The 16660-nt window shown below is 41.1% G+C and overlaps 1 protein-coding gene across 1 annotated transcript in view; it reads right to left on the reverse strand.

Moving 5' to 3' along the window:
• Positions 1-16660, reverse strand: part of SUCLG2 (succinate-CoA ligase GDP-forming subunit beta) — a 220251-nt gene that overhangs the window by 67647 nt on the left and 135944 nt on the right. Inside the window, 2 exon segments of the mRNA XM_050957476.1 lie at positions 13418-13560; positions 15569-15730. Coding sequence (XP_050813433.1) covers positions 13418-13560; positions 15569-15730 — 305 coding nt within the window.

Raw genomic sequence — 16660 nt, forward strand, 5'->3', positions numbered from 1 at the left:
CATTATCGAGGCAGCACCTAAAATGACAAAAAAACCAAACAGCTGATTTCTACACTGATGCCTGAAGAAGAGCACTGTGTTACCGAGACCGAATGAGAAAATAACTATTTGAGAGAGACCGTTCCTCATGTAGGTTTATCTCAACGACGGACAGATGGAAGTGAGGTGATCAGAACTCTTAATTTTGATGGAAAGAATGTAATCACTTTTTTCTGACAGCCTTAACAAGCCAAATATTTAAAATTAATTGCTATTAAGACACACTTTACTCTACAGACTAACTTTACTAACCAGGTAAAGTACGAGTTCTAATTATATTTTATTTCCTACCAATATGACCTTTTAATTTGATTAGAATTTCATTCCTCCTCTAAATGTGCAAGATGGATTATCTGTAATAAGATTCATAATCAATTATTCATCCCACTAGATGAATTACCAATTTAACTAAGGTACCCAAAAATCTCTTAACTTCTTATATTTATTCACTGTGAAGCGAGACAAATACACCTTTAAAATCTAAAGCAGTTTGTAAAGTATAATAAAGTAAAGAGTCAAATATTTCTGAGATTTATTAGCCCATTATGTTATATCCTTTAACTAAGCACTGAGGACACAGGCATGTATATATACATTGGTTCTGCTATCAGGTGTTCAGCAAATAAAGACTCCATCATTAGCAAATGTTTGACGAGATTGGCCTTAACTTCAATTATTTAAACAAGAAAAATCTCAATACCTGAAACCCAGCAGTCATGTTAGTCTTATGTCCCACCACAGGTGAATAATAGACGAAGACCCCAATGGGCGCTTAATGAGATATGGCTTGAGACCAACGTCCCTAACCACCAGCCCTTTCTTCAGCCAAAGAACTGGGCAGGAACACGTGGTGCTTCTAATCTGTACTTGATATATAATGCACCTGCCATATCCATTTATTTGTTGTATCCTGCTGCCCACTCATGCTTGACCCTGTATTCACGTATGAGGTAAACATTGGTCATGCTTTGACACCATTACCAAAAGGACTCCTGAGAAGCTGCAACATCTACCCAAATTCTGCCTGCAGCCTGAACAATACAGCACCAACAGAACACTTACTCTCACACACACACAGAGTGTGTCTACATGAACATTTAGTTCATGGCAAGCGGAGATGTGAATTCACTACGAACTAGCCTGCCGCAGACAAACTCTGCACATGGACCTTGCTGATTTATTAACGCACTGTGATCTAGTCCTGGACATTGTGGGGATTCACTCAGGTGGAAATGATCTTGGCCTTTTTCCTTGTGTACTCCTCAAATGATGTACGAGAGCAGATTTGGGCCAACTCAGAGATTTGCATCCAGGAGCTGTGACAGACTTCTCTGGTTTGTATGATGATTGGCATGATTGCTACAGCGACAATATGAAAGCTATTAATAAGTGTTGGAGAGACATTAATTGGGAAATTGGAGGGTTCATGGCTGACTCGAAAATGTGTACTGTATGGCACAGAAACATGACACTTCACTATTTCTCAGAGATACGGTATAGTGATCGGACAAGGGTCAGAGGATTTTTCTCTCAAACATAGAACTGTCAATATGTTGAGACAGAAACCCTCCCTGTAATTTCTCTCACTGGCCCTGCCACAAACTCCACCCTTCAACCATTCTGAAATGCAGTCAGGAACACCATTCCACTATAACACAGTTGTCCTTCGTTCTAGGAATCACATGTGAATCAGGTTATAGGAGCAGGGAGAAGTAACAACAATAGAAACTTTTGCATAACAGGGAGTGAGGACTTCAGATATATGGTTGGAGATGGGGATTGGTAGCTGGGGAGAAGTATTGAAGCAGGCTGGTGGGGCCTAGCTGATGTGTGCGTGTTGGGGACTGGAGGCACTGGCTGGCCGCATAGGTATGCAAATTGCAGGACATGATGTGTACAACTGCCTAAATGACTACTGACTCCTACCAACAACATATCCTAGTTTTTTGAACCAGAAGAGAAATTCAATGGCAAAAACCCCCTACATTAATCCAAAGTTAAGGTTGGTTGGTGGTACGTCATCCCCGTGCAGAACGCTGAGTTAAGCAAAACTCAAAAGTCTGAAAAGGTACATATGAATGGGGCATATTGGGTCATTGCTGAAAGAGGACATGGGCAACATTAACTGCGCATTTCCTGGTTTTCAGACGTTTGAGTTCTGTCCAACTCAATGTTTTGCAAGGGTCTAACATATCACCAAGCAACCTTAACTCTGCATTAATGTAGCTTTTTGCCATTAATATATAATTATTTGGATTGCCTAATAGCCCCATTTTTAAAATGCAGTTACTTTTGATTATAAATGTATCGATTCAATACAATTATCTTTGTAAATCTTAAGTGAGATTGCAGATTTCCACAAATACTGGCAATATGCCGGCAATCTCTTAAAAAAGAAAAATCCTTTTTGAAATGAAAGTTTGTTTTTCTAGCGCTTCACATACATTAAGTAGTGTGAAAGATGACTAGTCATTTCAAAATAAAGCCTGCACAAGCGCAAGGATGTATGTTTTTAAAAAAACCAAAACTGATCAAGTTTTATTAGTTTATATTGCAAACATCTTCTCACAGATACAGTACTGATGAAAATATGGGTACGTCTCAAGTTAATGCCCACTATGGCATCTGGACATCTTCACCCTTGCATAGCCTCATTGCGTTCAATTAAAGATAAGGTATTTGCAGAAACCTGACGCAGAAAATGTGACCTGCCCTATTCAAATCTTAAAAGGGCCTCTATGATCTAATGAGTCCTTTTCATCTCTAACTACTATGACCCTATGATAGGAATCTGACACTATCAAAAGCCTGAAGAGAGAAAGCATTACTGATCATACAAAATCTGAAGTAGTATTTAGCAATTTGACTCTCCTCTAAATATTCTATTGTTGTCCCAAACAAAAACTGTTTAAATTTCGTTGCTACATCGTAAACAACAATCACAGCCTTGTCTTCAAACAAATATTTTAACATTTAGGAGTCGTACATTCATCTGAGGGGGTGTGGTCAGTGGTGAGCTCCAGCCAGTTCGCACCGGTTCGCAGGAACCGGTTGTTAAATGTAGAAGCCTTTTTAGAACCAGTTTTTCCAGGACAACCAGTTGCAAAAAAGCTTTTAAATGTAACAAAGGCTCGGGCAGGTGTCCATCCGGCCCCAGCTTACCTCCCCTGAACGCTCCGCCCTCCTTCTCCTCCCCCTCCCCTGTTTCTTGCGAATCAAATGTTCGCGGGAAACCTGAAACAAGCAGCAGGCAGGTAAGCTGGGCCCGGGGGGGAACGGCACACGTGGCCCAGTCCGGCTCCACCTGAGCGCCCCCGGCTTGGGCGGCTCCGGCCCGGCCCAGGGAGTCAGGTCCCACGGCGCCGGTCCTGGTGCCGGCTGAGTGGACCCGGTCCTGGCCCCAGGCAGCGTGGTAAGGGGGCAAGGAGCAGGGAGGGGGTGTTCGGCGGGTTGTGGGGGGGTTGGATAGGGGTCGGGACAGTCAGAGGGCAGGGAACAGGGGGATTGAATGGGGGCAAAGGTCCCGGGGGGAAGTCAGGAAGGAGTAGGAGTTGGATGAGGTGGGGGGGGCAGTCAAGGACAGAGATAAGGGGTGGTTGGATGGGGCAGGGTCCCGGGGGGGCCATCAAGAATGAGAGGAGGGGTTGGATGGGGCAGCAGGGGGCAGTCAGGGGACAGTGAAGGGGGGGATGGGTTAGGGGTTCCCGGGAGGTGTGTCAAGGAACATGAGGGGTTGAACGGGGCACGACCCCCTTGTGAGGTGAGGAGGAAGGAACCTGTTGTTAATATTTTGGCAGCTCATCACTAGATGTGGTCTAACGGTCTGAAGAGTCATGAGACCTGGGTTCTATCCTCAGCTCGGTCACTTACCCTTGACCTTGGGCAAGTTGTTTTCATCTGTTTCTCATCCCACCCTCTGTCTCTGTTGTCTATTTTGACCGCAGTCCCTTCAGGGGAGGGATGGTCTCTCACTAGGTGTTTGCACAGTGCCTAGAAGAATGGCTTCCTGAGTTCAACTGAGGGCTCAGGCACTACCGTAAGAGAAAAATAATAATAGCAGGTCACATAATTAGATCTACTTGCTGAAGCATTTGATATTTACATAATTTACTAGCCTGAAACTGCCTGACTTTGATGTCAAAAACACAATCAGGGCACCTCTCAATTTTGTATTGCTATTTATTTATTTGTCATTTGGCTCCTACAAAAGCAACGCGACGTGTACAGTCCCTGTTAGGATGTGGCTTTGCAAAAAGAAAGGAGGCCATACTGAGAGAATGTCACTTCTATGGCACTTTACATCTATTATGTACTGCACAAACCTTTAATTAATGCCCAGCTTCCCCATGAGGTAGATGAGTATTATAACCCACATCTTACAGCTGCCCAACATTAGGGGACGTTTTTAAAAATTCACGCCTAAGTATTTGCCGCAGGACAAAGTCAGTGTTACTGTCCACATCAGAACGCCTTGGCTCCCCGTCGAGTTCAGTGACTAGGCATTGCTTCCTCTCAAAGAAATCCACCATTTTTAGCATACAGCCAGTACATCATGGACATTTTTCACTACAACAGTTCTCCAACAATAGCTTTTCAAGGACTTAAAAATCAGTCCCATGCTTCACTCACATGCGGGAAAACACGCAAGGCATAAAGAAAACACTTTGCCTGCTGGGCAAAGAAGAGCAGGGTAATGAGGTGTGTAAAGGATGTATGATATTTGAAAGAGAAAGCAAAAGGGTTTCTAATGACTATATAAGAATATGGTTCTCTCTATATTATTCGAAATGACATGCAATCTGACAATGCAAACAAATCCGACGCTAGCATGCTGTAATACGTCTGTACCTGAGTGCTGTTTACATTTCATTTCAACTTCACTGTATACACATTGACACTGGTAGCCGAGGGAGCCAGGAAGGTCATCTGATCCTAATGCTCAAAAGTCAGACATCCTTACAATTTTAGAAAACTCAACTACCAGTAATCAGTCAGTTACTTAAATACAGAAATTGACCAACAGGCTAGTCTTCTACCACCCTGATCTATTCCTATAATGGGCCCCTGGTTAATGTAGCCTTATTTGTTTTAAACTTTACATACCATCTTCCACCTGCAGATTTTAAAGATTATTTATTCCAACTAGATGCTGCTGAAGAGCAAAGAGGAAGCTGTTAAAAGCTCCAGTCCCCAACAGTTTGCTGATTCCCCTTTATTCCTATGGCCGTGGCAGAACTGTGGGAGGAATAGCAGCTTGGCCTTGACTCCCTTAGTCTCAGCAGCGGGGAAGAACAGTGGAAGCAATATAAATAGCCATATTTCAGAGCTTCAGCGGGTGTCATGGGATGAGCCAATGTACATAAGAACATAAGAACGGCCGTACTATGTCAGACCAAAGGTCCATCCAGCCCAGTATCCTGTCTACCGACAGTGGCCAATGCCAGGTGCCCCAGAGAGAGTGAACCTAACAGGTAATGATCAAGTGATCTCTCTCCTGCCGTCCATCACCACCTTCTGACAAACAGAGGCTAGGGGACACCACTCCTTACCCATCCTGGCTAACAGCCATTAATGGACTTAACCTCCATGAATTTATTTAGTTCTCTATTAAACCCTGTTATAGTCCTAGCCTTCACAGCCTCCTCAGGCAAGGAGTTCCACAAGTTGACTGTGTGCTGTGTGAAGAAGAACTTCCATTTATTTGTTTTATCCTCTGCTGCCCATTAATTTCATTTGGTGGCCCATAGTTCTTCTATTATGGGAACAAGTAAATAAATTTCCTTTATTCACTTTCTTCACACCAGTCATGATTTTATATACCTCTATCATATTCCCCTCTTAGTCTCCTCTTTTCCAAGTTGAAAAGTTCTAGCCCAGGGGTAAGCACGCGTGCTGAAGTCAGCACGCAAGCTGATTTTCAGTGGCACTCACACTGCCTGGATCCTAGCCACCGTTCCGAGGGGGCTCTGCATTTTAATTTAATTTTAAATTAAGTTTCTTAAACATTTTAAAAAACTTATTTATTTTACATATAATAATAGTTTAGTTATATATTATAGACTTATAGAAAGAGACCATCTAAAAACATTAAAATGTATTACTGGCAGGCGAAACCTTAAATTAAGAGTGAATAAATGAAGACTCGGCACATCACTTCTGAAAGGTTGCCGACCCCGTCCTAGCCTCTAATCTCTCCTCATAAGGGACCCGTTCCAAACCCCTAATCATTTTAGTTGCCCTTCTCTGAACCTTTTCTAGTGCTAGAATATCTTTTTTGAGATGAGGAGACCACATCTGTACACAGTATTCAAGATGTGGGCGTACCATAGATTTATGTAAGGGCAATAAGATATTCTCCGTCTTATTCTCTATCCCCTTTTTAATGATTATTAACATCCTGTTTGCTTTTTTGACTGTCACTGCACACTGCGTAGATGTCTTCGGCGAATTATCCACGATGACTCCAAGACCTTTTCCTGATTAGTTGTAGCTAAATTAGCTCCCATCATATTGTATGTATAGTTGGGGTTATTTTTCCCAATGTGCATTACTTTACATTTATCCACATTAAATTTCATTTGCCATTTTGTTGCCCAATCACTTAGTTTTGTGTACAGTGTTCCCTCTTTGGTCCATGATATAACACGCTGAGCTGGCCCTGGGCATTCACTGAACTGCAAGTCCTACTCGCTGTCCAGCTGGGTTCCTTCCTCTGCCCACCTCACCACCAGGATTACAATGTACTGCAGGTTAAATTCAACTTTTACTGACATTTGTGCAAACCCACTGCCCTTTGATAACGTTATCGTATTACCGTAGCGCTTAGGAGCCCAGTCAGACCAGGACCCCATTGTGCTAGGTGCAGTACAAAAACAGAACAAAAAGACAGTCTCTGCCCCACAAAGAACTTGTGCGATTCCTGTGCCCTCAGTGGACCTGACAGGCACAGCTGAGTCAAACTTAGTAGAAAGATCTTTTGAAGAGGCATAAGGAGGAAAACAATGCAACTCACTCTCCCAAAACTCGTTAGGCTCTGCAGAAGTGAGAGTTAACACAAGCGTAAAAACCTTACGTTTATCATTAACCTACAGTTTTGAATACACACAAGGCACAAAACTCCTGAGTATGAAAGTGACATTTTCACACAGTAAAGCCACACCTTTATGATAAAAGATAGTTAGCAACCGGGCTGGTGGGAGGAACTATGACTTCAGAAACAACACCCTTGAGGAAGTGTCTGCATATGTTTAATTGACCAGGCTGCTCTTCTCTCATTTACTACTCCAGGAAATAACTGTTCCCCGCCCCCTCCTGACTTGCTGCCATTACGCAGCATGGGAACTCTGATTTTTATGAATTGAACTCATACACTCCCACAAGATAAAGTCCAAGTAAATTAAACAATTTCCTGGTTGAAGTGTGAAGTTTCACTTTACTTTCTCTCCCCGAGCCCAAAATCTCTTAATAAACTCAAACCTTTGCTATGGTAGTACAAAACAACAACTCCCTTCTGCTACTACGTAATGGGCTGCAACTTTAAGAAAACTAATATTCAGAATCCCTCAAGCCCAAGTGATAAACTGATGGTAAATAGCTCTTCTGTAATAAGCAAGGATAACCTTATTATCTGAACACAAAGCACAGCTGGAAAATAAGTGAATTGCAAAATATTTAATGATACTCTCCTTCTGAATTCTGTTCAGTGCCTCGGATGTTGAGAAAATGAAAAACCACGAGACCTCTGATTTCACACAACTGAACGTCAAAGCACATCAATGCCATTATTTTTCCTTCACTGAGATGGACAGAGAGATGCATCTGACATAAGCAAACAGCAGTGATAGGAATAAGAATGCTTATTTCATATTCATAAAACAATAATCTGTTTGGCCTAAGGAATGGGTGAAGGAAAAACAAATTAAGCTTCTCTTGGGTTTGGCATTAATTATTCCCTATATATGAGTTAACAGATGTCAATATATAATATTTTGCTTGAAAAATATTTATTAGTCAATATAATTTTTTTCATATATGACAAGTAAACACTTGCTAACATCAGCTGACTGGATTAAATTCTGCCATTGTCAATTACACCATTTAAAACAATAGGAGCTTCAGTTGTTGAAAGAGATTAATTTCAGTCCCTCTTTTCAGTGAAGTTAACTACTTTTCAATGCATCATTGCATTTAGATTCCACTGTTCAGGTCAGTGCTGGGGGTCAGTCAATGGTAAAACAGAACTGCTTATAATTTCTTTAAGGTGACTTTGCATCTGTCTACTTATACAAGCTTCTTCACTTTAATATCTGATTGTATTTTATCCTTCCTATGAGAGAGGCAAATATCTTCATTTTACAGGCTGGGAACTAAGGCACAAAGTAGATTAAAGTGACTTTCCCAAAGTTGCACATCAAGTCAATGTCTGGGCTGGGAACTGAACCCAGCTCTCCTGAGTTCCAGTCCAGTGCCCTATCCAGTCAACCACTGTTCCTACCCCATCAATACCTTTTAGACTTTCAAGTACATTGGGTCCATCACCAGGGCTCCTAGAAAATACTGTAATACAAATAATCAATAATAGGTCAGTGTTTTTCAACACTGGTGAAGGCAAAAGAAGAATTGGTGAGAACAAGTAACTGCTCACTGATCAGCACTCTACCAGGGGTTTGCTGATCAGCACTCCACTTCGCTCATCTGAGGGTGTCAAACAAGTCCCTTAGCACTGCTGTGGCACTGAAGACTGCAACTTCTTTTCTGCCTTATTGTGTGAGAAAGAAGAGCAATGAAATCCCACTGATGCCTCCCAGTAGCTTGGAAAACGAGGACAGAGGACAGAACCCTCCCTTCTTCATGCAGGTAGGCACAAGAAAGGGAAGAGAGCTCAACTTCTGCCAAGACAGAGGCACCACGGGAATTTGTGCGAAGGAGACAGGTAAGTGGGGTCACAGGAAGAAAAACGCAGCCAGATTTTGGGCTGCTAACGGGGAAAAAAAAAAACATTCAGCACCACTTCTACAGCCAATCTGACAAATGCAGCACCGACTAGCTGGAAGACAGCAAACAAGGTCAGAATAGGATGAAAAGCTCAAATAAGACTCAAATTTTAAAGGTGGTATTTCCATGGTTGGTGTTTTCCAAGAAACATTACTAATTTCTTTTCTTAAATGCCGCCATTAACAAGCAGACTTAGGAAACCTGTCAAACTACAAGAACATCATGAACTTCTCCTCAAACAGAATGTTCTCAGCTTTGCACTACCCACTTCCTTCCCCAATACTTTATAACAAATATACACTTTAAAGACATTTAAAGAGCAAGTCTTATTTTAAAGTATATTTGATCATTTTCTGGAAGATTTAATTTCTTGCAGAGTCCCCAGCCAAAAGTTCAGAACAATATATTGTAGTCAGCTGCCCTCAGGGCACCTTGTGGTTTATATAATTCTCAGAGGCTCTATCTTTAACAGGCCTGGAAACTCCCAAGAGCAAATTTTTATTTTCCTGGATAAGGTAGGAAACAGGTTAAAGCTTGTAGGGTAATTAAAAGTGACTACTGACTCCAAGTACTATACTAAACATCATAACCCAAGGGGATCAAAGCTCAATATTAGTTAAGAAATGGAAAAGGCTCATTAGATCATCATTTCCATCTCCCTGTCAATGCAGAAAATAGTATTCAGACTGAGGAAGGACCCGATATTAAACTGCCATTTGTTTATTGAAAAAAAAATATAAAATGTTTATTTTTAAATTGGCAATAAGCTTCTCTGTGACCATAAGATGCACAGCAATAAGGATGGTCACACATACGTCATGAGTTTAGCCACTAGTTTGTCCAAACCTGGTACAGTTGATTTGTGCCTGTGGATACGTCTACACAGCAACCAGACACCTGCAGCTGGCCAGTGCTAGTGGACTTGGGATCACAGGGCTCAGGCTGCGGGGCTCTTTCATTGCTGTGTAGGCTTCAGGGCTGGAGCCCGGGCTCTAGGATTGTGCGAGGAAGTCTACACAGCAGTGAAACAGCTCCACAGCCCAAGTCCCATGAACCCGATTCGGCTGGCACGGGCCAGCCACGTGTTTTTCTTTGCTGGGTACCCTGTGTTTAATAGGAGACTGATACACCACTATATGTCCTCAGAAATCCTAATTGAATCCCAGACATTTTCTTCATAAATTACTGCTGAAAATGAAAGCTGAATTTCAGCTGATATCGTGATGACTTGAAACAGTGTCACTGATGGCCATGGAGCCAAAAGGATAAAAGCTAAATCAGTGAAATCACAGGGCTGACAAGAGGTATCAGAAGTGCCTCACTGAAACCAGACAAAGCCCCTCTAGGTGACTAAAACATAAAAGCTGGGGAACATTGACTGGTGCGCAGAGACAGAGTCAAAGGATCTGAGGTTAATAACTTAAAAATGGATGATGAGCAGTAATTTCTATAAGATTCAAAATCTAAAGTGGACAAAGCCAAAACCATCCCTTGTACTTATGCGCTAAAGTATTTGACATTCCTATCAGTTAAATGCCCTCCGGCAGATAAGCATCCTGCTGAAAACTATTCTAGAAAAAGTACTTGCCCACTGGGATACTAAGCAGTCAGGAGTGGGAAGCAAAAAGAAATGGTCAGAAAGTGAAAGAGAGAATAAAGAGAGAGAGAAATAAAACAAAACAGGAAAAGGCCTACAAAGTAAAAAAATTCATTCAGTGAAAAGAGAGAGGCAGAGACACAATACACAAAGGGTAATGTAAAACTATAAAAAAAAGAAGGAGATAAAGGGACAAACAGGAGAAGGTTAAGTAAATGAAATGAAGAAAGGAAAAATGAAATAAAAAATATAGAGACATGAGCTACAGAGCATTCAGGCTGGTGACTTGCACATCTCGGGCTGGACTCTCACATGGTAAAATGGCATAGATCCATTGAGCTATGCCAGTTATCTCCACTGAAATCAGAGTGAAGATCTGGAGAAGGATGGTGATAGTCAGTCAGATATTAATGAGAGGTACAGAAATGCCTCTGAATAATATTAATTAATTAAACTGGATACATGTCTCATCAAAATCAGCACATGCAGAGCATGTAGGAAATCTGCAGTCACAATGATAGCGTGAGAGCACATCTGACTTTATTCCATAATCATCACTGCAGTACGTTGTCGAGGCAAGACCACACCATACTTATCCGTGAGTCTCTATGTTGCAATTTAGTCTCAATCTCTACCTCTATTCAGCCCTTGATTACTGTATTAAGCACCCATCTCTGAATAATACAGACAAATGTCAAACCCTTTTCCTTTTTAAAAAAATCTGTGACTCTAGCACTCATAAAAGTGAGGGAGGATCTAGCAGCGCTGCTCAGTCTCAGGCATAGTGCAGGTAACTGTTCAAATATCTCCCTAGATAATTCTGCCAGCGCCTGCTTCCCACCTCCCCACACCCTGACCTGCAGCACCCTTGCTTTTCTACTTGTGTTCTTTCAAGCACAGACCTATTAATCAAGCTGATGTGTGTCATGGATTGTAAAATCCCCAACCCAGACTAGGTCAAAAGGGACAATCCACTTCCTCCATTTGTAACCTTGGGCACAACCAGACCCCTTTGCTGTTAATATTACTGGGGCAGGGGGTCACACACTCCGTAGTTTGCACACACCAAGGGCCCCTTGCATTCATCCATTCCCCTGCCCCACAAGCTCCCTATGGGTCACCCTCCCCTCCCCTCTTTTGCACGACTCCCTACAACTCCTCCCATTCTCCCTTCTGCCAGGGGTTCTGTGTACCCCACTATCTCCTTTCTCTCCTACGAGGGCTCCCCATACCATCAGCTGTGTGTACACCCCTTTTCCCACTTCTCTGATTCCAGGGGTTCCCCTTCTCCTCTTCCCTCCCATACCAAGGTCCCCCAATCTTTCCCCATCCCACTAAGATGTTTTGGGGTTCACCCAGGCCAGTAAAGGGTTCTGTCACTGCATACTCTGTAATACTGGAGGCCTAAATGCTGTGCTGTTGTGGCTCAGAGTCCTGACACCAGTAGCCAACCCAGAAGCACAGGCTTCCATCAGCCTACTTACAGCTTGCAGGGTGCCCCACCCTAGCCCTTCCGTTCCCAAGCACAGCTCTATGCACACACAAATACATAAACTCATCACGACAATCAAGTTCAGAACATTACAAGCTTTCATAAAAGACCTCACTTGAAATAGCTGATACACAATATGACTGTACAATTGCTCATTCTTTGGGGTTCAGACCCCTGTTCTCCCCATGTCACAGTGACACTACAGGTTGTGTGTGCCTTCTCATTCCATTCTTCACTCATAGCAGGGTGCTCCATTTTCCCATGGCAGGGACTCTGTGTGAACCCTAATTCCCCCATGCCAGAAACTCTGCCCCCCAACATTCCCACCATGCTAGGGCTTCTGTATGCCTCACTCCCCCACACTAGGGTCCCCCAGTCTGGGCCCTCGCCATGTCAGGGACCATCTACATGCTTCCATGACTCCCCTTCCTCCATTTCTGCCCTGCCCCAACTATTCTTCTTTACTTCGGGGAGACAAGTCCTTCTGGGTGCCAATATGCTAAATTCCGTTGGAAAGATGAGCAGGGATGAAATGGGGAATTGTTTTGCTAGAAGGCATTAATAAGTGTCATTGACCAATTGTTTGATCTACAGACAACTGCAGAGACTCTAGAGGCTATGGCGATGCTTGTGTGCTGGCAGGGGATTTGTGGACTCCCCATTATGCCCCTTCTGGTTTTCTGATTTACCTCCCAGGCTAATGATGCCTAGAACATTCCCTGAAATTTGGAATTGATCAGATGTGGCATCCAAAATTAAAGCAATAATTTTATATAGAGAGAGCTCAACAGAGAAATGCCCTTGAGGTGAGCGTAAGGCCTTCACAAGCTCAGCCAATTGTTTGTATTATAGCAGTGACTAGAGATCCCTAACTGTGCTCTGCGCTGTACGAACACATTATAATGGAGCGCCTGCCCTTAGATAAATCAGACAAGTGGAATTTTATTCCTCTCATTTTATACATGGGGACCTGGGGCACAGAGAGATTAAATGACTTGTTCAGGGTCACATGGGAGGTTGGTGACTGAGCTAGGCACTGAAACCAGGTCTTACGAGTCCCAGCCCAGTGCCTTAATTATATGGCCATCCCATCTCATAGACCAGTGGTTTCCAACTCCAAGGTTCTGCAGACCACAGATTGAAAACCACTATTTTAAACCATCCTTTTAGTAAGTTATCCTCAAGTGTTCACAAAATCATCATTTCTATTTATTTAGCATATTACTGATTTTGATAGACAAATGTCCTTATATTAGTGCATTAGGAAACATTCTGTAGAAAGACAATTATTTTACCTTAGGATCAGCAGTGAGCAATTTGAATGCTTGATAGACTTGTGCTTCCTTCACACCTCCACCAAGATCCAGGAAGTTGGCTGGCTTTCCACCATTAAGGGAAATGATATCACAGGTTGCCATAGCAAGACCAGCTCCATTCACTGTAATTGTAAGAGTCAGAGGCTGATATTTTACAAAAGGGAATTCAGACTTGTGAAATGCGATTTAACTATCACACACCAGTTCAAGGCACAGACTAGTCCTAAAACTTCACTTATTTCCGGCTCCACTTGATTTGTTTCAAAAAACACCAGCACCTGAATTTTTCAGGAGTGACTTAGTTGACATAAATGAACAAAATCATATGAAGGGCGTCCTGTACAAAAAAAACCCAAAACTTCTGAGAAAAGGGATTTCATAATAATTAAAGAGGATTACGCACCACACATGTAACTGCACACAAATACCCCCCTCAGAGTAAAGGACAAAAGTTATTCTTAGCCCAGCAGAAACCCAAAGTAAAGTATCCTTCACTTATTACTGATCCCGTAATTCCCTTGCCACACTTACAAACCATGTCTAATTTCATTAACCTTGGTAAGACTAATACTGCAATACAAAATATTTTAAAACTAAATATTCATTTTAACAAATGTGTTCAAATCATGAAAATTCTTACACGATGTTCAAAAAGGATAATGCTTTCTTCTATTAAAATGTGTTTCGACACACTGGCATCCCATATCCTTTGCTACTTTACATGCTGCTAGTGTTACAAGGACATTAACTCATCCGGGTTAGATAAATCAGAATGGTTTGGTACATTAAAGTTATTGCTTCTGTACAAAATAAGTCTTTTTATATCACATGTAATTTTATGCAGGTTTCTACTGTACAGAAGAGAACCATAAGGATGAGGTCTCAGGCACTGAATACGATGATACTAATGGTTTAATGAGCTACACTTTTTTTTAATGTTAGTTCCTTTAAAAGATTAAGACCAATGCAGTTTCAATGCAATTAAATTGGTTCTACTGCAACCTGAGGATCTTTCAAATAAGTGGGTAGAGCATAAATCTAAGCACTATAATCTGTGGGCAGTAACAAAAGTTATATTACCTCCATATACCACTCCTCCATCTCTGGAGGATAAACCATTTTAGCTAATTCGGATCAAAATGATGAAGTCAATTCTTTTCAGAATAAAATGTTCTGGCTTAAACACTTTACTTGAAACTGAAAATGTTTTACATAATTTAAATTTTTAGCTATTTTACTTCTATGAAAAAAGGAATTTCAGTTGAAACAAAGGTTTCAACATAACGCAAGATTTATCAGTTACTGTTTGACATGAGAAATATTGAGATGTCAAGGGAGCCAAATTTACATTGTGAGAAACCAATCCAGTTTGATTTTGTATTTTAAAGCCTTTTAAATAGTATTTTCTGATTTTTTAAAATAATTCCCTCCACCTCCCCTGCACCCACTGTTGACATTTAGAAGGGTCATCTGGGCTAACCTGAAAATAGCAGCGCTAAACATGCACAGACTTACATATCAACCTCACCCCCTTTTTAAACATGTGTGCACTCCAGCCTGCTGCCCCTTCAATTTCAGCTTCGTGTTTGCTGTTGGTAGTACTGGTATTACCTATTACTACTATTACCTTCTTACAAAATTTGATGAAGTGCAGGCAACATCAGCAAAACAATAAAAAGGACTATTCATTCAAAGTGCTGTCAAAAAGTAGAATGAAAATCAAAATACACAAATCAAGCAAATTTTATAAATTGAGAAATCATATATTTGTCTTTAATCTCTTTCAGTCACAGTAATACTCACTATATGACTAACAATCAACCAATAAGCTAACAATCTTAGGAGTCACTTGTAGCAGTAGATACAGTGTCATCAGATGGAAATGTGATTTTTTAATTGGTGGTGTCACTTTAAAGAGTTCACTGGTAATAAAATAGGACCAGATCCTGAAAACACTTAAGCATGTGAGTAATTTTATGTATTTAGATTATTACTCAATTGTAAATATTTATGACAATACTCTCTGTAAATGACTGTAAACAGAAACAGATTAGTCAATTGATATTGGGGTAACCAATTAACAATTCAGAGTTTTCAAGATAATTGACCAAGACAGACTGCTTTTCTTACCAAAGCAAGCAATGTTCCCATCCAGTCCTATGTACTTTAAGTCGTATTTGGCTGCTTCATTTTCCATAGGCTCATTCTCAGACTTGTCATCCATGGCAAATATCTCTTTTTGCCTAAACTCGGCATTGTCGTCAAAGTTTATCTTGGCATCAAAGCAAACAACTAAATGAAGAGGGGGGGGAAATCATCAAATTATGGATACTGAATGGTCATTTTGAATTCAGAAATTCACCACCGCGTGTGTAATATCACACAAAAGTGCAAAATTCTTTCATAATTATGTACTAAGGCCCTGATTTTGCTTCCATAGTAATCAAGAGAAGTTTTGGAAAGCAGGACTAGGGCCCTAAAACACATTTTTCGATAGTCCAGGCATAGGTGATGGCAGTGCACGCTTCCTCACGCAACAATGTCAAGGTGTCTTAAGTTATGGGTTGTGGAAACCACTTCTAGAGGTAGGAGAACAGTTTGTGTTCCATGCTCATTTTAACTGCCCTGTCCATAAAGATGTCAGTTACAAGGGTTGTTTTCATGATCTATACAGTTGTAGTGACCCCAGCAAATCATTCCATCCATTATCAAACTTGTAGGTCCTCCAACCTCAAAGTGTTACAACTTTTTGAAAAGATCATAATGGATTCAAAGTCAAATACACAGTCATATATTATATATATACATATATACACACACACACTAAATAGCTCCATAGTAGATAAATAAAGAATATAACTGGAGAAAAAGTTTTACAGTCCATTTGGTTCCTTGCAAATTCTTCCTTTAAAGAAATTAACAACAGTTTCAAGTATACATTACAACTTTTTACAAATAAAGACAATGGGAAAGTACATACAAGGCTTTTCTTCAACTTGAACATCTGTTGCACTAAGCAGCAACTAAACAGGACTATATTTAATAATAGGTATGGGCTATTTTAATTCTAAGGGTGAAAACTGAGTTTACTGTGACCGGATATGATGAACACTGACTGACTACTTTTATGGGTTTTGCAAAGGCAAACATCTTAATAGATTAAAAATGTGATAGTAAAAATAGGAATATATACAGATTACTTTATTATCTCAGCACTAATGA

The sequence above is a fragment of the Gopherus flavomarginatus genome, chromosome 6 (genome assembly GCF_025201925.1).
Source record: "Gopherus flavomarginatus isolate rGopFla2 chromosome 6, rGopFla2.mat.asm, whole genome shotgun sequence".
In the NCBI taxonomy this organism is placed as follows: Eukaryota; Metazoa; Chordata; order Testudines; family Testudinidae; genus Gopherus; species Gopherus flavomarginatus.